The 25,186-nt window shown below is 49.8% G+C and overlaps 1 protein-coding gene across 3 annotated transcripts in view; it reads left to right on the plus strand.

Annotated features, from left to right (window-relative positions):
- LOC119372450 (calcium-dependent secretion activator) overlaps positions 1-25,186 on the plus strand; it is a 1,123,203-nt gene that overhangs the window by 885,983 nt on the left and 212,034 nt on the right. For all 3 annotated transcript variants that reach the window (XM_049419575.1, XM_049419577.1, XM_049419576.1), the window contains one exon: positions 8,008-8,082. In XM_049419575.1, coding sequence (XP_049275532.1) covers positions 8,008-8,082 — 75 coding nt within the window. The remainder of the gene's footprint in view (positions 1-8,007; positions 8,083-25,186) is intronic.

Raw genomic sequence — 25,186 nt, forward strand, 5'->3', positions numbered from 1 at the left:
TACCCAAAGAGTATCTAAGATAGTATCTAAGATACATGTATCTTCGATACTGCCCAGCACTGGTTGAAGTGAATACAGTTCAAGCACGGCTTACCATCATTCGCGATAAAATTGTTCAACTCTGATAAGCTTATCGGTTCAGAAAGAAGGGAGTTCATAACTGATGAATAAAGCAAAAAGAAAAATGCACGCAATTACATCACGTGTCGCAGTTTTCGAGCAGCCCCCCTATGTCGAGGTCCGCTAAACTCAGGACGATTGTCACTCGATCATGTTCAGTACGACGAACGAGAACCTCTCCATTTGCGTGCCATGCAAATCGAAAACCGTTGTTCACTGCCCGTGAGTCGTGAGTATCGTGAGTTGAAACCGCTATCTAACCCCAAAACCAGTGAAATTGTTGATTTATAATGCCCTTTTTGCCTCGTATTTAAACTACTGCCATTTAGTTTGGGGGACTACTACTGAATCGAACCTCTTGCGGCTGTTACTTTTTGAGAATAATTGCAAATGTACCAACTGTGCATCCTTCTGAAGAGCTATTTAGAAAGTTCAAAATAATTAAAACACAAGACATATACGTGTTCAGATTGCTCCGTGAATATCGAATACATTGCGAGCACCAGGATTCTCTTTTCATGGGATTAGTAAAGTTGCGTCCGAAAGAAGCATCATATAATATACGAACAACCGAGACATGGAATGTTCCGCATTGTCGAACTGGTTACGGTCGGCAAATGGCTCGTGATAAGCTTCCGCGTTCATTAAATGATTACAAGAATAAACAAATTGATATTGGCGATGTGAAATTGTCTGACTTGTATGATTTTTTCTCAAATTAAGCCCTTTGTCTAAAATTGTTTGACTTTATATAAATGAACACTTACACTGCCACTAATCTAACACTATTGTAGTGATGAATTGTTGTGTCGGTGCATCACGCAGATCTAAAGAGGATGTATAAAAATGCAGGACGTTCTGTAAAGGGTAACTACCAATCGATGTATATTTTGGTGGTTCGTTTCATAGTAACGTTGCTTGTTGGGCGAGTTGGAACGAGTCAGTCATAACGTAGTTCAGCGCAAAAAACAGGCAACAGACGAGTGAGAGGACGCTGTGTCCTTGTCCTCTCGCTCGTCTGTTGCCTGTTTTTTGCGCTGAACTACGTTATGACTGGTTCGTTTCAATTCATATTTTCCTCAACATGATTGAAGTGTAAGTGTTAGCTAAAAGCCGACTTCTTCTGTCTCTCATTCCCATTAGCAGCCATTCTTTACCTCCAAGGTAGTGCCTGGTGAGATTTCTCCTGTGCGTGATTAAACAATAAAAATTTTGTTCAAAACGCCGTTGATTGATGAAATAAACCAACGAAAGACGCCAGATGTTTTGTAAAAGCAAAACGAAAAGACGCCAGCTGCTTAACGAAAGACGCCAGATGTTTTCTAAAGCAGTGGTTTTCTAAACAATGAAAATTCACAGCGTACATGTAAAATTAAAGTGAGCTGCAAGTCGTCATAACTCATCGAACCTTTAGTATAAACGCGCCCGATCTCACGTCGGTGATGATGTACTGGGCAGAATTCACGGAAGATTCACGGTTTACCGATGAACCTCCGCAGCATCGCCCACTCATCATCATTCACTCCGTGGATATGCTGTGATTTTTTCTTGTTTACCACTCTGGCCCAGCACGTTCGAAACGTTTGCTGTTTTCTTTTTTTGAATGGTCACGAACCCCGATGACGACAAGTGCCGCCGCCTCTTTACTGAATGCCCATGGGCAAAAAGAGGGACGAGCTCCTTCACAAACACACAATATCGTCGACTGGGCCGCTTGCATCTGGTTGCCGGCCCAGACGGCGCACCAACGCCTCGCGGCATTCGAGAGCAAAAGCCACCGAAAGCCCCGTGAAAGCTTAAAAACACAAAAGCCAATTCAATTCTTTCTTTTGCTTTTCCATGGCCAAGTGTATGTGCGTGCAACATGACTTGCGTGGTAAAAAAAGAAAGCTGGAACAGAAATAAACGTGACTACTGAAGTTGTTTAATTGCACTCTCATACACTGCACATTTTCATCATTCAAGGTCTAGGCGCGTGAAAATCGATCACCGAAGTAGAAGGCTGGTGAAACTTGCAACCTAAGCGCACCAAAACAAGAGAGCCCGGAGAAAGGAAACCCGCGGATAACGGGCGCTTCCCACAACCATCGCTGCGCTTCGCAGAGGCGCGCGCCGCCCAAAAGCGGTGCATGTGAAACGAAGGCGCGTCCGAGCGTCCTGCTGCCGCTCGATCGCCGCGGGCCCCGCCGCTCGGTCGCTCGCATGTGAAACAGGCTTAAAAGGGCACGGCCGCGATCGCTGGCGCGCGCGCTATCTCAGCAGCCATGAGCGCGCGGCCCGTATACCCTTCTACCGTCTACGTGCTGCGATGTCATTGCGAACAGACTGTGCGGAAAAAGCATCTGCCCCTGGAGTGGCCGTATTCTCCTACACCTGCGTTTTGTGGAGTTACGTGAGATCGGTTCCAAACGAGTTAGCTTCCAGCCTCACTTCATATAACATTACACTTTGTTTCTATCGCATTCATTGCTTCGCCTTTGCGGTGAAACTGTGATTTTGTTTTTTTAAATTGTCCATTCGCCAAGTTCCTGGCACCGTGAACAGTCATGAAGTCGTGCCAAATAGCCTCCATAGCAGCGCTACTTCCCTGTTTTCAAGTCACCGATCAACCTACCAATTACAGACCAATTTCTCTAACACGTTGTAAATTACTTGAGCATATTCTGTATACACGCATCATAACAAATCCGTATACACGCAGATTCTGTATACACGCATCATAACAAATCGCTTATGTCAAACTCAACTGTATGAACTCGTCGCAGATGTTCACATGCCCGCCTCACGTGTATCGATCTGGTGAGACTACGTTCATAAAATAAAACCTCAGCTTGCCCGGACCAACCTTTATTAAAATTCTCTTTTAGTATTACCTATTTCAGAATGGAACAATTTATCCTCATCTATGGTCTCGCTGGGGGAATCATCGCCATTTAAAGCTGCCTTAATTACGTTTCTGGGAGGAAACATTCGGAAACTAAAGTGTCTGCATATTTCATTAAAACCCATCTTCCACCTTAAAATTGTATAACACAACAATATCATTACAGTTGTGTTTTGACTTACCTGTATCTTTTCGGTCCTTTTTGTTCTTTTCTTGAGATTATGTTTCATGCCTTCAAACCATTGTTCATACAGGGTGCCGCAGCTACCTCAAACCAGAATTTAAAAAGATGTTGACGCAATTCGTGACGACGAGACTATAGCAATGTTGACGACTATTGCGTGGAGCAAGTCACGCTATTTTTCCTTTTGTTCCTAATTGCTAATTAGTCAACTTTAATTAACTAACTTTTGAGCAACGAAGCTGCGCAAAAAATTCCGATGTAAAAGGGTTAGAGATCGGTTCGCAAAACGTCCGATTGGATAGTTTCTAACCTTCTGTCTATTAAGTATGAGTGTTTTTCTGCTTACTACATATGCCTGTGAACCACAAAAAAATTACACCATCTCCCGCTAAAGGGGACCATGAGGCGATGCGAAGCCGGAGCACTTGCACGATCGCGTTCCGTTGGCGTTCGTTGGGCATGCTACCGACCTCGCGTCGTGGAACGCGAAGAGGGACGCTACGCGCGTCGTATCTTCCATCTAGCCTGGCCGTTAATTCTCACAGGGCGAGCGGGGAACGCGGTCGACAGGCGGGCGAGAGGGGGGCAGCGTAGGAGAGGAGAGAGAAGGGGAGGGGACGCGCATGCGCTCGAGCTCATCGCGGCGTTGCGCAGGAGAGAATTTCGGCATGTCTAGCCCGCGTTTCAGAGGAAGAGTGGAAAGGGGGAGGGGAGATGGGGAGGAGAGAGGGAAAGTGGAAAGGGGAGGGGGTAGGGGAGAGGGGGAGGGGGGTAGGGGAGAGGGGGAGGGGAGAGGGTGAGTGGAAAGGAGGTGTGGGGAGAGGGTATGCGCAGTAAGGGTGGTCACGCCGCACACCACCACCACGGGATTGAGCTCGGCCTTAAGATACTTCGCATCTAAAATATACCATGTGACAAGCCCTCTTGCGCGCCTCTGCGCGTTGTGATTGCACTGCTCCCTAATATTACGCCTGCAAACGACCATAGCATTTGGCCGGATGTGCTGCCTCGACAAGACAGCGATGTTGCTGGTGGCTGTACGATGGCGCACGTTTTGCTAGCGGCAACACTAACCGCTGCGTCTGCTTATCGGTGTCATCAACCGTCGCGAGGGAAGCATGTCCGTAGCACACGGAACGTTATATGGCACTAGGTGCGCATTGGTACACAAGCGGGCAAGTCACCTGGTATTTTTTAACACGAAAGTGTTTTATGACGGCGTCCACCAAGACTTTCATGACGTATTTCCGTCACGGAAATACGTCATGAAAATGCATACGATAAGATGACAAGAAAAAAAGCGAGAAAAAAAAGGTCCTGAAGCGGCAGTCGAACCTGCGACCTCTCGGTCCGCGACGGTAAGTGACGGACGCCTTTACCACTGCGCCACGGTCCTTTTTAGATGCGTAGCAGCTCTTTGACTAGCCTGTGTAACGCTGTCACTCCGTCCGCACAAACGCGAGGCAACGCGCTTCCCTCGGCGCAAGTGTTGGAGCGGTGCCAAGTAGGTCACGCCGCAGCTGGGCGTTGACGTCAGGCTCCCCTCGCACGCTTCTCTCGCAGGTGCGCGCGTACGTCACTCTCTTCCTCACTCGCCGGAACGCCCGCAGCTGCCGGCTCCAACGCCCGCTCGCCTCCCGTGTCTGCGTTTCAAACAAACGTTTACACCAGTAAACGCTACACAGTTTCGCTTCAAACGAATCGTCCAGCGCTCACCGCAGCACCCGCGTTAGCGCCGTTCAACCCGTGACGCCACCCGTGCGCAACGCTGCTGCTTCGCATCCCATCAGGGTTTTTCTTCAGGGAGATGATCCAATTTTTTTTATTATTGGCTGCGCCACGGTCACAGGTGAAGGAGGCAAAAAGGGACACTGAAGAGCAAAACGATTTTTCTCGTATAGTAAAGTACTCTTTCACGATATCAAAAACACCACGCTTAGTAAACGCTTAGTAAACGAGAAAACGCGCGAAAACAAAATGTCGGTGGTGACGCGCCTTGAAGTTCCCGCTCCATTCGCCGTGACGTCACATGTTTTGACGGCGCCTACTAGGGTCTACGTAGTTCCTAATCGGTAAAAATGCAGTGCATTGCCCTCTGAGAGGGCCATCGACTTGAAATACCAAGTTTGGGTTAATTTTGTTTAGCCAATGGCGCCAAAATGCGATTAGTACACTTCGAAATTCGTGACGTCACGCGGGGAGAGTCGGCGCGAAATTTAAAAATTAAACTTTGAACTTGATTTTATCCGGTATTGAAAAACCTATGATGGCGAAATTAACGACATTAGAGTTCGCAGAGCACAACTTATCGATCTAAGCCGATTCATTGTTTCTCTTTAGTGTCCTTTAACAAACGCGTCTTTTATCGCTCGCACTTTCTCTCACAGTGCTCTCGGTTCGCGGTGTGGTGTCGCCGTGTGGGAACGCTATAGTGAAGTAATGCGTGGCCTCCGAGTAATGCCCGGCCCTTGCACCGTTGCTACGACCGTCCCATTCCGGGCGTTTCCGAAAGTAATTTTGTCAACGCCTTACACCGCGAGGTGCCGGTTTTAGCCAAAGCCACGCTCATAACATCCATTCATATAAAAAAATAGCTCTGCGACGCTCGCCTGACTGCCACACCGCGTTCCCCGCCCGAACCGTGAGAAATCGCGGCCAGACCAGAGGGGAGGTACGGCGCGCGTAGTGCTTCCTGTCGCGTTTCTAGCCCGGCCATGGTGTGATCTCTAGTTAGTTCTTTAACGTTCGCCAGGATGGCGACCTTAGCCCAAGCTCAGTAGAGTAACTGTATATGCATGCTACCGCAGCGGAGCCATACACAGTAACTTTAAAGCTCAGTAAAGAAGCTCAGCGTCCAAAAAAATTACACCATCGCCCGCTGAAGGGGCGCATGAGCGTTTCGGCATGTCGAGCCCGCGTTTCATCCGTAGCGGTTTCCCGCCGACGTTGCCGTTTGCGCTGGGCTTCCCTAGCAAGGGGTCCGCGGCTTGCCGACGTTTACGTTGCGCTCCGACGCGTCAAGCCTTCTGCTGCTCCACGATCTCGGCAGGCCTTAAGGTATTACTGAAACTGGTGCCGACGTTGACGTTGGAACTCATGACACCGGCGCAATGACTGAGCGTGTGTGCTACCTAACGCGGGCCTTTTATCTAAACGACGGGGGGAGGGGGGGGAGTCGAGAGAGGAAGAGGGAGAATGGAGAGGGGGAGAGGAGGTGTGTGGAGAGGGTCTGCGCATGCGCTGTAAGGGTGGTCACGCCGCACACCACCACCACCACCGGATTGAACTCTGCCATAAGATGCTTCGCATGTAATAACCGACGCTCTTTTAGCTGTCACACTGCTTTCTCTGATAACGCTCCCCCGTCCGTATGGAACGACCTGAGCAACACTAGCAACGGTGCGCTGCCGGAGCCAATGTCGGAGGCCACGAGTAACGCATCATGACACTAACGAGCACCGACTGCGAGCGTTTCGGTGGTCTCAGCGCGCCGGAGGCTTGCGCAGCAACACTGTAGAAAACTCTATGGTTGGTGAATTGCGTAGTCCACGGTTGTTCAATCTGGTGACGACGCAGCTACGCGATTCGCCTTTCGCGTCAGCGTGTGACGCCTCCTCGCCAGCGTATGGCCGCTTCAAAATGGACTAACGGCCTTTCTCATGGCTTGACAAAACGTTTTGTTGGGCTAGTTGGTTCATGACTTCTGAAAGAGAAATTCTAGCGCAAAGGAACACACGGAACTGGCGCCAGTCCCGTCCTCTCTCGTCTGTCCGTGTGTTGCTTTGCGCTACAATTTCTTCCTTCAGAAGGTGTTTCTCAGCCGCCTACAGCTTCGAGTGCACTGGTACGAACGACTAGGGAGCGCACACCTTGCTCTTTCTCTCCTCAGATGACGAAAGAGTGCATGTCAAGTTAGGGTTTATTATGTGCATGTTGGAGCCATCCTTGCGCGGGATTCGCCATATGCTGTGGACAGGTGTATGTTAACTACCACACCTACCACACAGATTTAATCATGTTCATCGGCGTTAGTCGTCGCGATGGGGATGTGCCACCAGGCGTCAACATGGGTGCGTCCACAACAAGCGGTGCTATAGCTTCCAAACACCAATAGACATTGTGCAAGCTTTCGCATATCAATGTATAATAGACATTCAACTGCTTCTGCGAGGACACGCTTCACTTTCGTGCTATACCGATTCCTATGACGGAGGGATCAACCGTGTTTTTTGTATTTTGCGGGCATCTGTAGTAAGCAGAAAAACACTAATACTAATAGATATATGGTTAGAAACTGTCTTACCGGACGTTTTGCAAACCGATCCGGAACTTTTTCATTGGAGCTTTTTGGCCAGCTTCGTTGGTTCAAAAGTTAGTTAATTAAGTATGCCTAATTAGGAAAGTATGTGGAAAACAACAAGTAGTATGACTTACTCCATGCAATAGTCAGCAGCATGCATTTGGTCGCGTCGTCATAGAGTGCGTCGCCTTATTGTTAAACTATGGCTGGAGATAGCCGGGGCACCCTGTATACAGCTGTGTAAGTTACCTTGACGAGGATCAGGTCAACTGCGTTTACGTCAGCTGCAAACGCTACTAGAAATTGTATAACAATAGATATAGGTTTTTAAAATTATCTTTTGTTTCTTTCCCACTTGTTCACCATCTTTTGCATTCGCTCTTCTTCCCTTTAAGGGGTCACGTGTAAGTAAATAAAATAAATAAATATGCACAGCGTTTAGGTTATTGAATGGAACCACCGTATTATTACAAAAGCAGTGTATTCGTGTATTAACTGTGCACATTTGTTATTCTGCAGCACCAGTACCACAACAAAATCGATGGCCTTGTTGATGGAACGCTTCAAGAGATGCAGACAGGACTGATTACGAAGGTGAGCTCAGCTTCTGTGGACAGCGACCCAATGAAGCGTTTTGTGGTACTTGATGAACAATTGGCGCACTTATAGCGTTTGCGAGCGCAGTGCCGTTTAAGTGCTGTTTTGAATCACTGAATCTGGCTTGGTTGAGACAGGCATTTCTGTGATAAAAGTGTGTTTTCATGCATGTTCGACTGTGTTCCTTGTATTAAAGGGACCCTGAAACGCTTATGACGATTTTGTATAAACACATGGAGCCGTTAAAGCAAGTCCTAAGAATCATTTGCAGACTCTGCGTGAACCGTGTAACTGAACAAGCGAATCGCTACAGATCACAGCGGCTCAACCGGACGAGTTTCGAGCTTCCCGCGTCCTTCTCATTGCTCCTCCTTATGTAGCACTAGCCTGATTGGATATGTCCAGTCTACGTCGTTGAACCTTCGGCGGGCAGCGAGCGTCGTCTGCCGGTGTTACAACGGGCTCCGACTCTTTCTTTTCTCGGACACCGGCCACAGTGGAGTTGTGTGCCGCAAATCCAGCGGTTGGTGGCGGCTTGTAAAGCTCTTGCGAGGCGAGGGGAGTCGCAGTCTCTGCGTCGGGGTTCTCGCTGGCCGATCAACACCAGAGTCGGCGGTGTAACTTGAACCCGGAAGACACAACCTCATTGCCCGAGTTTACGCATATCGGTGATCGTTCGCAAACACTTTTTCTTTGTCCGCATGCCTTTGCAGATTGTTGCCGCACAGGCAGATAAAACAAAACAAAAGCGAACGGGCACCTGGCGGAGCATATCCGAACGAGACGGCACGCCCTCGAAGGAGCTCAACCCGTCGAGTGCGCTTCAGCCTACAGCGACGTCTGGGTGTTCGATGAGTTGAGGGGGCAAGGCAGTGGTGAGAAGGAGCGCATACATATAATTTCCCGTAGGTATCGCTACCGTAGCACCGCTCAATTTGTGCTGTGAGTGATTACATGATGCTGTTGTCTCAATGCTCACAAAACTTGAAAAACCGTTTCAGGGTCCCTTCAAAACGTGGGAGCTTTCGTCTAGTGCATAAGTATGATCACGAGTCCTGTAGGTGAGGCATTGCATGTATTGTCAATGCATACGCATTTCGTGCTCAAAGTAGGAGCCAGTGTATTTATGCAATCCTGGATTGTAGCATCATTTTGTATAACGGGGTGAAGGATACAGGTTATGATGATCAAGATTTTTTTTCGTGCTTAATACGTGGTGATTCGTGCATAATACGTAGTTGCGGCAAAAGAGCTTATTTTCGCACGTAAAGTGCAGCAAGCGAACCATAGAGATGTCGGATAGTTGCTCTAAGTACAGGGCGTGAATGCTTCACGGAAACGAAACATCAAGTGCCAAAAATTAGGGCCCAAAAAAGAACATTACTAACTGGATTCGCCGGTTGAGAGGGCGTTACTCAGGGGAAATTATTGGAACCAGCTCGAATAACGCGCCCTTATGCATTTGTAGCGCCCAGCGACGCCGCAACGAGCAGACACTTAAGTCCTCCTCAGCCGCTGCAGAAGAAGAGCAAAATAAGGACGGTGATCGAGGCGCAAGGCCGGCACGCGCATCTCGGTTCCCAATGTTGCTGGTCCTTTTGTCTCCGCTGCGACCTCGCGAATCCAAACACATTCGCCTAACACGACGAAATGCAGCGCTTTACGTACTCGCACCTTATGCAAGCCGCTGTTCTTTCTTTTGTGTCACGTGAATGCCGCAAAGACGAAATGAAGGCGCAGCTCGCGCCGTATTTGCGTTTTCTAATTTTTTCTTTTTGTTTGGTCTGGCTAAGACAATGTGGACATAAGATATTTGTAAACTCGACTTGCTGCAGCAGGAAAGAAGGAGAGAGACAGGAAAGAGCGCAGCAAGTCGAGTTTACAAGTATGAACCAACTAGTCTGCAAACAAGTATTGGTGGACATAAGGCTCGCGTGACACGCCAGCGGAGCTGTTTAAGCCAGAGGTTAGTCCGAGGAGCAGAAACTCGGTCAGCGCGCCGTCTCTTCGCGGCTAGCTATGACGTCACTGCGCGCTGCTTAGCAACCACCTGGCAGTGCTGCGCCCCGTTTGCCTTGCTCCGGTAACGCTCTGCATCGCCGCGCCATGCTGTTACGACCGCACACCTGATCCGGCTAGCCATGACGTCACTTGAGTCGCCTAGCAACCACCTGGCATAGCTGCATCCTCCTTCGCCTAGTCGAGCCATGGTTTCGCGCCGTCGGTATAGCGCGGTGTCGTGGCGACACACAGCCCTTGGGGAATTGCCGGCGAGCACACGTAGCCGTGACAGAGAGCGACCGAAGAAGTACACCACTGCCAAAGAAGAGGCTGCTCAGCGGCAAGCTCGTCGCAATGCCGCCCGGTATCGAATGCAGCCACTGCGGGCAGACACGGATTACCGCGCTCAACGTGGAGAGATTGTGCGAAAAATGTACCTGGAGCGGCCGTATTCTCTTAGACCAGCGTTTTGTAGAGCTGCGTGAGATCGGATCCAAAAGAGCTAGCTGCCAGCCTGACCTGGTATAACGTTACAATTTGTTGCTATCGCATTCATCGCTTCGCCCTTGCGGTGAAACTGTGACTTTTTTACTAGTGGCATGTGCGTATTGCAAGCAAAAAGGGGAAACATGATTAAAAACTTGCCGAATTTAACTGTGCTGAAGACAGGAGTTACTGGATCTTCTGGAAGAAGGTCTTGTTATTTTTCAGCACTAGCATGCTGCTGGAAATTCTACTGCCGATGGCGTGTGGATTCACTTGAAGAGTATTTCCAATTAATGCATTAGCAAATATGTTCCCAATAGACAAAAAGAAAAGTTGGGCCAGCTACGCAGCAGTGGTGAAATTGGTGACCACCTCTTTCCCAGCCCCTTAGTATGGCTATGCTATGCTTTACCCTTTCCACTTTTTCCCTTCCCACCCCCTTGCTATACTGCACTATTCTATTTCTCTCTTTATTTCTGTCAATTTCTCTCCCCTTGTTTTTTTTTCTTTCTGTCTATCTTTCTCTTACCTTTTTCGCGTTCTCTTGCCCATAGCAGCGCAATCATATGGTCCCCATAAATGCTTGCTGTGCCATCGTGCCTGGATAGCCGAGCGGTTACGACGCTCGTCTTCGGCCCGTGGCTACACGGGTTCGAATCCTGCCTCGACGAGAGCTATTTTGTTCCCTTTACTGTGCTCCTCTTTTCTGCTTTCCTTCCTTTGAGCGTTGCTTGGCGGCGCAGCTTTGTCGAGTAGTTGCTAAGCAACGCGTACTTCTGCGAACGATCTAGCGCCGAACCTTAAACGGCTCCGCTGTTAAAAGCGCACCCGTCTCAATTCCTGGATCCCGCGTGAAATATTAGAATTGAAACGCCATATCCAGCGTCTCACTCTGCCCTTAGCAGAGGTGCGGTCTCCCTACAGCTGCTGCGTGATCAACTGCGCAAAAAGCTGAAGCTATCCAAGTTCCTTTTCTTACATGTGAAAATGCATAATTTTCTTTTGAGTGACCGGTCCTGGTTGCGCCTAACGAGAAAAACACACTGGTGGTGCGACCCTCCTCCTGACTTTCCACCCCTTGCTGTTCTGTGCTCTACAAGACTACGCTATGCCTTACCCCTCCTCCCCTCCTTTCCCGCCCCTTGGATGGCTATGCTATGCCCTGTCCCCTTCTTCATTCCCTCCTCCTGACCCTCACATCACTCCTCGTCACGCTCATTTGCCGTTCCCACACAATACTTTTTTTTCGTGGGCGCCGCCATATTGCCTAGCGGGCGCCGCCGTCTCTGGTCTGGCAACCCACTGACATGTGCGAAGCTCTGCGTTCGTATGGAAGGTATGCGTGCGGCTGCAGTTGCAGTTGGTTTTTTAACACGAAAGTGTTTTATGCCGGGGTCCACCAAGACTTCAGTGACGTATTTCCGTCACGGAAATGACGTCGAAAAAATATAAACGATCAGATGGCAAAGGAAAAAAGTTCCGGCAACGGGCATCGAACCCACGACCGTTCGGTCCGCAACAACAGATGCCGGGCACGCTATCCACTGCGCCACGGTAACAGATTCTGAAAGCTTTACAAACGCGCCTTTTATATCTACCACTCTCCCAGTCGGCGGGGTGGTGTTGCCCTCTGGGAGCGGTAAAGTAAAGTAAATCGTAATTACTGTGGCCTCCGCGATTAGCACCTGCAACGCGTTACACGTCCCTCCCATTCGGCGCGTTTTCAATAGAAGTTCTATTTTGTCAATGCCTTAACACACCGCGAAGTGGCGACCTTAGCCAAGCGTCGTTAGAGTTACTGTATATGCTACCTTTAGGTAGCATATACAGTAACTAAAGATAGCATATACAGTAACTCTAAAGATAGCATATACAGTAACTCTAAGCGTCGTAAAAGCGTCGGCCTCACTCATAGCTCTACGACGCGCGCCTGCCTCACGTGGCTGTAACACCGCGTTCCTCGTTCACGCGCTCGCCCCAAGAAAAATCGCGGCCGGGCTACCGGGGCGGCACGACGCGCTTTGCGTTTCCCTAAAGTCCGGCCGTGGTGTTCAATCACATTCTAACATGTCGCGGGATGGCGACCAAGTTCTGCGTCCAATATGCGGCGCTCTTCTGGCTATCACACCTCGTTCTCTGATTACGCTTTCACCGTTAACTACTACAGCTACCACAAGGCTTTGTGTAATCATTTAACATGGACGTTAGTCGTCGGGATGGAGATGTACCACCAATCATCAAAGTCGGCACATCCACGTTAAACGGTGCTATAGCTGCGAGACATCAATATGCATTGTGCAAATTATCTTATATCAATGTACGGTAAACATTCAAACATTCAGTTACTTCTGTAAGGGCACGCTTTACTTTCGTGTTATTCCGATTCCTATGACGGAGGGATCAACCATGTTTTTTTCGTTCTGGCCCGCTGAATTTCCTATTAAAACATGCGGTCTACGTAGGAGATGAGTCTGTGAGCGTCCTGAAAAGGTTTGATCCGTTGAGGGTTAAGGATGTTAACACGGCGGCGGGAACGTGTCGCAAGTGGTCAATGTCATGTATTTTCGGCACTGTGTGTTGGAAAACCACGAAAATATTTCGACTCGTCCTAGCAGGGGAAGCAAGTTCCGCCACTCTTAGAGTATACAATGAATTTTTTTTTTCTTGGACTGTAATCTTTTAGCTTCTTTTTCTCCATTCACGGTGTGTTTGTGCTGTCGCCCTGACTACCGCTCGTACATGCGGTCGTGCGTGAACACGCAGTCTCGATTTCGTGGCGCGGCATCTGTTCGTTACTCACAAACAGTTGCCTATCTTGTTTCTCAACTTTTAAATGACCGCTTATTACTCGCTCGTTTATTCCCCAGCGGTGTGGATGAAGTTAGAGCTGTTTACAGCGAGGTGCTGGTACATAAAAAACGATGCGGATGTTGACATGTCTGCGCGCTTCTTTTAAAGAAGATAGTCTTTCTTGGGGAACTTAAACGCAGAAATTTTGGTCTGTCTTTCTGTCTGTCTTTCTGTTTGTCGGCACGTCACTCGATTCAGCCACCCGGCCAAAGTTGAACCACTTGCCCAAGGGCCAGCCATCTTGAACGGCTGACTAGGTTCATACTTTTGTACATTGTTGATCAATAAGCAAACATTACGCATATCTGAGGCGCAACATCACTACGTAAGTATTAGGTGGTGTGTTCCTTTAATAGAAAATACATAGATACGTAATTCGAGAGACCCTAGTTCCTTAAGCTGCGCTGAAAATACGACTGCGCTGAAACTTGCCTTCCTCCGTGCCCTCTGCACGAGCTCATTGTTGTGTTTCGGTTTCGGTTCAGTATTGCACTGTACGAGTGCCATAGGGCGCCGCTCTGGCATTCCTGTTTTACCCAGGCGACGTGTAAATAAAAGTGTGTGGACAGTACTCGTTGAGTGCGGACGTTTCTTCTGCTTCGGCGCTTCGCGCCAAACCGCGTGTTCGGGCTGGCTGGCGTCCCCGCCGGTCGCGTTGGTCACCGCCGGTCTTCGCCTGCTGCTGCGCCGGGACTACCAGCCCGCAACACAGCACACATGTTTCCCGATGTATTGCCAGATGGCGTCCATTACTCACGCAGCGCTTTTTCCATCGTCTTTAGACGACATTTGCAGCGAAGCACGCAGATACGCGGCGAATTTTTTCTTCTTTCTTTTGAGAGTCGTGATATTTCATTGGATTTGGGCGGAGATAAGATGAAGATGGTTAGAATGTTTCTTCTGCCGGGGAGGCACGATGCGCGCCCGGGCTCCAGCCTTTGATCGGCATCGGAGGTGATTCGCGTTGTTTTTATATAATTTTGTATACCAGATGCACTGTTCTTGCGAAATTCTTGCTGTCGTTAAAAAATTATAGGTTTCGGCTTTCGCAGGGAAGATAACAGCTCCTGCAGATCCCCTAGCATTTGTAGAGCCATCCGTGTAAAGCTTAACGTGGTCTGCGTATTCCTCGTGTAGCATCAGCATAGACAGTTGCTTTTAAGCTGGCGACGAGAGCTCCGCCTTCTTCCGAATCGCCGGCACTGTCAAACGAAGTTTAGGTTGTTCCAGGCACCGAGGGGGTGTCATGATTCGTTCAGGAGGTGTGTAGGCTGTTGGAAGACACTCTCGCAAATTCAGAATCCTCTTGCAAAAGGAGCCACCGGGCCGGTCTTCTGGAAGTGAATTTTAGAGTGTCTCATAGGGCTACGTCAACGGCTACGGAGCTTGTGGCACTCCGCAGTGCACTTCGAAGGATTCAACTAGAGTCGCCACTGAAATGGGCCATATTTACAGACTCCAAGTCAACCCTGCAGTGTCTGTCGTCAGCTTTACGTCGTGGTGCACAAGACCAACTAGTATTGGAAATAAGACAAACCTATCAGCAATTAAGAGACAAATGGCATGACATAACGTTTCAGCTTCCAGGCCACTGTGGCATCGACGGCAGCGAACATGCCGATAATTCTGCAAAGAGTGCTCATGAAGGTGGCGTGCAGGAAGACATTCCATTATCACGAACCAATGCAACATCAGATTCGCTCTCTCGCACGTGATCTAACGCATTCAATGTGGAATACGTCCGGTTTTTTGCATACCCGCCTTCACCGTCTGAATCCGTCACTTCAACTTCCGTCCGGACTATCCCGATCCGAAACAACAGTCCTCTGCCGCCTGTGGCTTGGAGTGTCTTTGACGAACAGCTTTACTTATCGAATCAGAATGGCAGACAGTGCTGCATGTGCTCACTCTGGCAGCGAGGAAACCATTGCGCACTTCCTGTGTCATTGCCCTCACTACAGCTCCCAAAGACAACAGCTCTCAGCAAGGCTAGCACGCCTCGATGACCAGCCGCTTTCTGAACAATCAATTTTGGAGTGCCGGAACGTTCTCGCTTCCAACCAGAAAGCGACGAAGGTGCTGCTGAAGTTTCTCCGCTCAACCGACCTCGCTAAACGACTATGATGCTCCCGTGCTTGAGTGTGTGTGCCTTTTGATGACTCCTTTTTCCTTCCTTACCTTTCTATCTTTCTTTTCCTTCCTTACCTTCCTATAGTGCAGGGTGCAAACCGAAAAACTTCTGGTTAACGTCCCAGCCTTTCACTTAACCTTTCTCTCTCTTTCTCTCTTGCTGTCGTTCGCAAAGCTAAACAGCAAAATTGGCAGTTCAAGAAACATTAGATAAGCGTAACAACGTGGTTTTCATATCGCGCTCAGTGGAGATATAACTATGTTGTATATTATTGCGCGACTTGTCGGACACGGTTCTTGACCACTTAGAAATTTCTCTTCCTCAGGTAGTTCTTCACACGGAGCGACAGAATTCTTTTCTTTTTTACTATTCGGCTTTCGTATCGCTCATCGTATAGGATACGCCCACTGTCTTACGGAAGTTACGACAAGGTTCTCGCCACGTCCTTTTGATGCAGTGTTCATTGAATGTTCGTGTTTTACAAGGCTGGTACGGAGCAATAATTAAATGTATGATGCCGGTTGCCTTGCTGCGAAGTAAGGGATTTCTAGTCCGTGATAATACCGGTATACATCAACTGCAGCGACCACCGTGTGGAACCAAGCTACGAAGCTAATTGTTAGACCAATCACATCATATTAAAATGTAATAATAAACGAAGCGAAAACAACTCGGGTGGCTACTCGAGTGGTACTCAGATGTTTTGCACTTTACCGGACAGGGCTGCACTTGACCGCTTATGTTTGTTCGCATATCTGGCCATGTCCGATTGACATTTTACTGCGTGGAATACGGGGGATTCCGGATATATATTGTGGCACTTGCCGATTTAGAACCTGTAACGTAACACAAACGATGTACCTTGATGTGTTCGCAACCGCACACACTCCACGTTTGGTGATGCACTTGGCATACCTATTGAGAGCGCAGTTTCCTTTTTTCTGTAGTTGTTAGAACAACCAAAACGGCACAGTGGCTTCCCGTTGACCTTTGGCTGGCTGACATAGCAATAAAAGAGGACAAAATCCGCAGTTCGACCTAAAACACGCAAAAGTTGTTCGAAAATGCCACTCATATAAGCACCAGCCCGCACACTCCGCACCGTCGCGCACGAGCCAGAAAGAGGAAAGCGCTGGTTGCCAGTCCGGTCCTCCTCGCCCGATGCAGGGCTATGCTATGCCTTACTCTGCCCCCTCACATCACTCCTTCTCACTTCTCTTTCTCGCCCCTTGCTTCTTCTTCAGGGGTTATTGAGGAAAGGAAAAAGGCACCTAATTTCTCGACACGGCGCAGTGCCTTATAGGGGTGGGGGGATGGGGATAAAAAGAAAAGTAGAAAGAAAAGGATAGTAGTAAGGGCACAGCAGACGGAGAAGAAAGGGAAAGATGGGGTGGGAGCCGGTCACAAGAGTTCAGGGACGGGACCACGATCGGCTACAGGCACGGTACACATCGGCGACGGAGCGGCGAAGCCCCGGTCGTTGAGCGGCGCACGATATCCTATCCTATACACAGCTATGCCACGCTTTCTTTCTCTTTCTTTCGCTTCTTTCTTTGCCTCCATTTCTCTGCTTTTCTTTCTCTCTATCTTTATCTCATTGTTTCACCCATAGCAACGCTATCGTATGTTTCCCATAAATCTTTGTTCTGCTAGCCTGGCTAGATAGCCAATAAAGAAAAAAAGTGTGCCTGGATAGCCTGTGGTTACTACGCGCGCCTTCTGACCGTGGTTACGCGGTTTCGAATCCCGCCTCAAGAAGTTTATTGTGTTTTATTTTTATTCTCCTCCTCTCCACTTCTCTGCTGTTCTCGTCCTACTTTCCTTGCTCCAACGCGTTGCTAGGCGACATGATGCAATATAAGGTAGATGCCGTTCATGGTGATGACAGTTTCCGTGGACGCTTGTTACGACCCTGGTCCGGCGGGTCTCCTCATCGGTAGCTGGCCTAAAGCGCGAGACAGACGCTACGATTTTCCATGCGATGCGACGGCCGATGCGGCAATGCGGCAGCCGGAATGGTGGCTCTCCGATGCTATGAAAGGTCACCATTCGCGTCGGACGTCGCATCGCATAGAAAATCGTACCGTCTGTCTCGGCCTTAAGCCGCCGAGCCCGCAGCCCATCTTCTCCGGGAAGGAAGGTGCGTTCACTAAAGAGAACAGAGGTTTATTTACATAGTTACACCAGAGAGATAGCGCACATATTTTGTACTATAATAAAGAGCTGAGACACGGCGTGGACAAGAGAAACTATAATATGACAGAGTATAGAACCATAAGCCTAGCCAGCGCAAACAGCAGCAACGTTCAGCACGAGCCGCTCCTGTGTAGCGCTGACGATACGACTGTGTAGCTAGCTCTTCAGGGTGCACTTCTTCTTCATCACAGTACAATATAGTCTTAGGCTTCTATAGCCCTGCGTCTGCTAACACTCAGATACTCGGGAAGCGATAAGAGCAGCTCCCGCCAATCCGGTGTTTTGCTGGATTCAGTACAACCGGTGAGGAGCATGGTCCAGATCGATGTCCAACGGGGCCACAACTACACCACACACTGTCAACGCACGAGTGGGCGACCTGATCCCGAGGACTCCCGGCGAGGAGGACGAGTACGAGGGGGGGAATGGCGGCATCTGTCTCGAACACCTGCAAACGTTTATGCCTGCGTTCAGCTGAATACATGCCCTGGTTCGATGCGAACCTCTCCAGCGGCGCCGTCCCACGATGAAACCGCAACGCTCGCCCGGCCGCAGGTTTCACAGGTGCATACGCACTTTCCAGGATGGATGGATGGATGGATGCTATGAGCGTCCCCTTTATAACGGGGCGGTGACATGTCTGCCACCAGGCTCGAAGGAAAAAAAAAAGAACTTCCTTGTTTCAAGTTGGCTTAATACCTTATCTACACTGATTAAATCTATGTTATTCCAAAAAAATATGAATTCACGGTCCATCTCTCTGCCTCTTAAGGCAGAATGACCTTATTTTTCCCCATTATTTATTTTGTACTTTATCTCTGCTTTTCTGCCACCAATACTCTAACCGTCTCTTACTTATTTCTATCGCGGGCGTGTTCAGCTTTCCATTGTTGTCCCTAAAACCCAGGGCTTCATGTAGACTCGTGCCCACACGTATACCTGGGTGAATATCGCCACATTCAATCAGTACATGTTCCATCGTTTCCTTAGTTCCCCCCCAGCATGTACATTGTTCTTCTTCGTTACTGAATCTCGCTTTATAACTACGCGTTCTAAGGCAGCCCGACCTTGCTTCAAACAGCAAAGCGCTTCCCCTTGAATTATCATAAAACCTTTCCCTCCTTATTTCGTTTTTTTCCCTTTCGGTAGTTACTCAGAGCCGGCTTCTTTTCCATCGCTGCCATCCAATAAGTCCTCTCCGCCTCTCTGACCTTCCGCTTAATGCTCCTTGTTGCCATATCGCCCGCACTGCTGCCGTATATTTACTGGTGAGCCTCCTAGTTCTTTTTCTCCACTGCGTGTCAACGCTTTTTCTATACAAATACCTAAAAACCTTCTCTGCCCATCTACTCTTCTTCATTTTCCTCAGCCTCTCTTCGAATCTCATTTTGCACTGAGCTTCCCTCACCTCTAAGCCTGTCCATCCCATATCACCCTTTACAGCCTCATTTGTCGTCTTCCCGTGAGCGCCCAACGCGAGGCGGCCCGCCGTCCTTTGATTTACATCCATTCCTGATTGTACCTCTGACTTCATGCACACCACTGAGTTCCCAAATGTAAGCCCCGGGACCATCACACCCTTCCACAGCCCTCGAAGCACCTCGTACCTATTGTATCCCCATAAAGCTCTGTGCTTCATAATTGCAGCATTCCTCTTCCCCTTTGCTACCGATTCTTTCTCTTCCACCTCCATATATCTGCCCCCCTCATTTACCCATACTCCGAGGTACTTGTACTCGCTTACTATCGGTACTTTTTGGCCCTGTATTATGACCGCGTGGTCTTCGTGACCATTGAATACCATCAATCCACATTTTGTTGCACTAAATCCTAGTCCTAGAGCCTCACATTCGCTTCCGCATATATCTGCCAGTCGCTGTATATCATCTTGACTGTCCGCAAATAGGACAATATCATCAGCATAAAATAGACTTGGAGGCTTCTGCTCAACCATCGTACCGACCTGTTTGTGTGACAAATACATCCAATGTTGCTACCTTCTAGCGCTTTTTCCATCCTCACCATGTACAGCATGAATAACAGCGGGGACAAAGGACATCCCTGTCTCAGCCCTTTGTTAATTTCAACGCTGTCCTTGCTACTTATTCCTTCCCATTCTATACAAACTGTATTTTCTCGGTATATTTCCCTCAAAAGCTGTATACAGTCGTCCCCTATGCCCACTTCTTTCAATATATCCCACAAAGTTTCCTGAATTAACGTTGTCATACGCCCCAGTGATATCTAGATAAGCTACGTATAAGGGCCTGTTTTCTATTTGCGATATTTCTATACACTGGGTAAGAACAAACAGATTATCGTCCAACCGCCTGTCGATTCGAAATTCATTCTGAAGTTCTCCCAAAATATCATTTTATTCTACCCACGCTTCTATTTTTAATTTTACTGCCTGCATCGCCAACCTTTATAGCACCGATGTAATGGTTAGCGGTCTATACGAGCGAATGTTATCCTTTTCTCCCCTGCCTTTATAGATTAAGTTCATTCTACTTTTTTGCCAACTGTCTGGTATTTCCCTCTCCTGTAAGCACTTTCCTACGGCTTTCAGCAGTGCTTCTTTAGTTTTATGTCCGAGTTCATTAATCTGACGGGAACCCCATCTAAGCCCGGAGTAGTGCGCTTAGGAATTTTTCGTTCGGCCTTCTTCCACTTGAAATTCTCTAGTACTACATCTTCGTCTGCAGCGGACATTACATAGTTGTCTGGCAACCTTGGGCTGCGTCCCCTTCCGAGTGCTCTAATAATAAACCGGCACTTGCATATGAGACGCTCCAGGTGCCGCAGCGTCGTGTGGTCTCTCGTGTCTCGGTTCGTCTGTTCCTATAGCATGGCTTAAGCCCAGCGTCGGTTACATCTAGAATGCGGTAGCTCCCCTAGTGAACTGCTAATGAATCGCCGCCTCAGGTCTGGTCTTCCCGACTTTAATCCCACTTCTGACACCATGTAACCGACGCTGGGCTTAAGCCATGCTATAGGAACAGACGAACCGAGACACGAGAGACCACACGACGCTGCGGCACCTGGAGCGTCTCATATGCAAGTGCCGGTTTATTATTAGAGCACTCGGAAGGGGACGCAGCCCAAGGTTGCCAGACAACTATGTAATGTCCGCTGCACCTCCCTTTCTTGGCGAAGATGCATTGGTCAACACTGCATCTCGAAGATCTGCTTGAACTGCTTGTCGTAAGACAGGAACTTCGTTGGACGACGTGTTCTCATAGATCTCCGAAGAGGCTGTGTGTCGGAAGCGCTTTCTGCCGGGGTGGTTGGCTCTGCTGGGTGAGTCACAGGAGCAGATGAACCAGCACTGTCGTTGTAATCCTGGTCAGGCGTTTGAGGCACTTCCGAATTACAGGGTAGCTGCACATCTCTTGTCATCCCATCATCGGGTAGGCTGCTAAAACTAAAGGCTTCCGACGTGGGGCGAAGATGCTGTCTAGTTCGTCTGTATTCCTTACGGTCTTGTCGGTTGCACTCCTTTGCGTACTTTTACTCACCGGGGAATCCCCTGGGCGACCTTTTTAGGAAAATGCAGGGTGCAGCGTCCCCGTCCGAGCCCCGATCCCTAGGGAAAACTTCGTGGACAGGTCCATGCACAATGGCGTCTGCCATGATGAATGCCAGAGCGCTGAGAAAAGAACATCAGTGTTACCTCGCCATGCGATCTTTTTTAGGTTGTGCGGACACCGGTGGATGTAAGGAATTACTGACGGTCGTAGTTTTTCCCGGTCACAAGTTTCTTTCATGCTTTCACGGTTCAGCAGCCGCGAAGCACGGCTGCTGGCGACGGCCCGAAGAAATGTTGAAGGGGGTTCTCCGCACGGCTGCCATTGGCTGCTTGCCATCGACCTTAGCGCCAAGGCCGCCTTCAGTTATTGCACTTCTGGCTGGAAGCCGAACTAGACAAGATGGTGGCGATTACGTCATTACTTGGGACGCCGGAGCGCCAGTATTTCCGGCTATTGACTTGAGCACTAACCTAGCACCGGTAGCCCGCCGCACATGCGCTCTGGTGGCCATCATGAAAATAATAATAATAATAATAATAATAATAGTAATAATAATAATTTTTTATTTGCACAACAGTGTGAGCCCTCCGGTGACTTGCGAGGCTAGACAGAAAGGAAAGACCCTTACGCGCGTGCGTCGGCTAGCCCGTCACCGGAAGGGAAGAAAGAGAGAGAAAAAAAAGAACAAAAAGGAAAGAAAGGCGAAAAAAAGGGGTGCGGCGGAGGGGGTGGAGGGTGAGGTCATCACGAGTCGCTGGACAAATGGCGACTGTACAGAGAGCAGAGATGTCTGGAGTCTTCGCCGGTGCGAGGGGGAGGTGCGCGAACACTCATGGGAAGAGTGAGGAACTCCCGTACGGCGGCTGGGATGGCGGAGGAGCCGTGACGCTTAGTTCGTGTGTGCAGAGGCTCTCGCTGACCCGAGCGTTTATTCACACGTACTGCTGACGATAAGGCGGTGTCGGCCAAGGAGCCATGGAGTAGACGACAGAGCAGGCGCATTTGGGTCACAGCACGACGTTGTCGCAGAGGACGCGACCTGGCCATCTTCAGGCGGGTAGCGTAAGCCGCCGGCGGAGACCTTACGGAGCGTGCGTAGAGGGTGCGCGAGGCTCTTCTCTGTACGCTTTCGATGCGGGCGACAAGGTGCTCTTGGTTGGGTGACCATACGGCGCAGCCATATTCAAGGATAGGCAGCACGAGTGATGTGTACAGAAGGGCAAATGTAGCGGGACCGCATAGTTTAGAGACTCTGGACACGAAGCCAAGGACGCGGCGAGCCTTAGCAACGACGCTTGCAACCTGAAGGCTGAAGTCCAGAGTGGTGGTGAACGTGACACCTAAGATTTTCAGTGAATCCGCCGTGGGAAGAGGGATACCGCGCATAGTGTATGAGGGCTTGGCAAGCAGGCGAGCACTCGAGAACTTCACCACACTGCTTTTATCCGGGGACAGCTTCAGGTGGTTGGAAATGATCCAGGAGTCGACCACCATTAGGTACTCCTGGAGATCGTCACTTGTGGAGGGACAGAGGATAGGGGCAAGGATGGACGTGTCGTCCGCGTACTGCACAAGGGGGAAGCGGTTGTCCTGGGGCATGTCGTTGACGTATATCAGGAAGGGGGTCGGCGCAAGGACAGAACCGTGAGGCACTCCTGAGGGTACAGGTATCCTCTTCGAGTGGGCGCCAGAATATAAGGCACGTTGGCTGCGCCCGATTAGGAAGTTGGCCAGTCACCTGAGCAGGCATCCACGAATTCCTGCTTCCTTCGCCTTGTCCAGCAAGAGGGAAATGTTGAGGGTGCCGAAGGCGTTGCTCAGGTCGAGCTGAACGACGTCGGTTTCTGTGCGGTTGTCAAGATCGCGACTTACGATTTGGTTCAGGGTAGCCAGGGCTGTGTCTCAGCTGCGGTCACGGCGAAAGCCATGCTGCGAGGCAGGAAAAAGCTTTCTCCGCTCGAGAAAGTCAAGGAGTTGGCTGTTCAGAACCCGTTCAAACGTGCGGCATATGATCGACCTAATGGAGATTGGACGATAGTTCTTGGGATCGTTAGAGGGCTTGGATTTCTCTTTGTGAACAGGGGTAACCAGGGCACGTTTCCAAGAGGCGGGCGCAGTCCCATGGTCAAGTAGGGATTGGAACACAGTGCACAGGGGTACAAGCACTTTGGGCGCAAGCAGTCAAAAGAAGGTGGGCGCCATGCCATCGGGACCGGGGCTGGGAGATGGATTGATTTTGGAGATGGCTGAGGACAGTGCTTCTGGTGAAAAAGTAGCTGAGAGAAGGAGCGAGTCATCACGCGAGTCGTCGGGAAGCTGAGTTGGATGCGCGCCTTGATCACGTGGAGAGAATTTTTCGAGTAGTTCGCTGTCATCGGCGGGGGCTTGAACATAGATGGAAGAAAATTGTTCAGCAAAGAGAGCAGAGACTTCCGCAGGGCGGTCAACAAGCTTTCCCTGGATGTTGAAGCTGGGGCGGTGACGTGATGACCGAAGACTATTCACGTAATACCGGAACACGTTGGGGTTCTCCGTAGCTTTCTCAGCTAGCCTGGTGGTGTAGCGCTGATGCTCTACCTGGATCGCTGCCTTGAGGGAGCGCTGGTGGGCCTTCGCCAGTTGGAAAGTGATGGGACACTGTGTTCGGGAGGCCTTCCGAAACAGCAATCGTTTTTGTCTCGCTGCCTTCATGATTTCTGGGGTGATCCACGGGCGGTGCCTTCGCTTGGACGTTCGGGTGCACGATGGTACACACTCGCGTTGGATTGCCGATGCCATGTCGCACCACAATTCATAGTTGCCAAGGCAGTCGTCGCCAGATGAGGTCATGCACCAAGGTGCGCTAAGCGCGCTAGGTAAGTATGGTCAGTCTGGTCAAATTTCCACAGTTCACGAGCGTGGTACCCGTTTCGGGGTAACACTGCAGCGTAGCACACTTCAGTGGTCCGATGATCGCTGTTAGACAGGCCCTCACTTGTTGTGCAGGAGGTTACTCGGGTTGGGTCGGCCACGAACACTAGGTCTAGGGAGGAGGAGGTACCATCTCGTGAAGAGTATGTGGGTTCGAGGCATGCCTGGACGAGGTTGGCTGATGTCATGATGTCTAGGAGTAGGTCGTCGGTGCGGTCGTGTGGGAGGGGGTCATCGTGTGAAGTTCAGTCAATATGAGCATTGAAGTCACCGAATACCAGAACGTTGGTATACTGCTTGCTCAAGGCGAGTGAAATGGATGAATCAAGGTGCTTATACGCTTCATCCTTTAATGAAGGCGGGCAGTATGCGCAGGAGACCAGCACGGTACTGTTCGGTTATATAAGCTCGACGAAAAGAGCCTCAAGATGATCGTGTTCGAAATCGAGCCGGCGGTTCACTTTTGCAGGAGTTGGGAAAGCCATCAAGACACCGCCACCCCGGCCACACCTATCCTTCCGGAGCACTGTGTACCCGCTAGTGTCGAAAAGTTCGCTGTCAGTCACGCTTGCGTCGAGCCAGGTTTCTGTAAGCAACACGACAGCATTTGGCGGGATTGCAGACAAATGCGCATGTAAATCCACTATTTTGTTACGGACGCTTCGGCAGTTATTGTACCAAAACGTTAGCGTCTTCGCGCGGGGACTGAATGTAGGTGGGGCGGACGCCGAGTGGCTCGAATGCGAGGCCGTCGGCGGGTGACCGGGTGTTGAGATGGAAGGCGACGGAGGGATATGAAAAATGTCATCAGGGAAGTGGGGCAAGGTACCCAGGAGGTGTTGCAGCCGCCGAGGCATCGGTATTATTGGAGCGACATGTACACGCACTGACGGTGCGTCACATCGGTCACAGTCATCACAACAAAGCGCTGGTCGTACACACGTTTGTCGCAGCGTGCACATACTGGTGGCCCTGGGTTGGGCGAGATGTCGCCGCA

This window comes from Rhipicephalus sanguineus, chromosome 10 (assembly GCF_013339695.2).
Source record: "Rhipicephalus sanguineus isolate Rsan-2018 chromosome 10, BIME_Rsan_1.4, whole genome shotgun sequence".
In the NCBI taxonomy this organism is placed as follows: domain Eukaryota; kingdom Metazoa; phylum Arthropoda; class Arachnida; order Ixodida; family Ixodidae; genus Rhipicephalus; species Rhipicephalus sanguineus.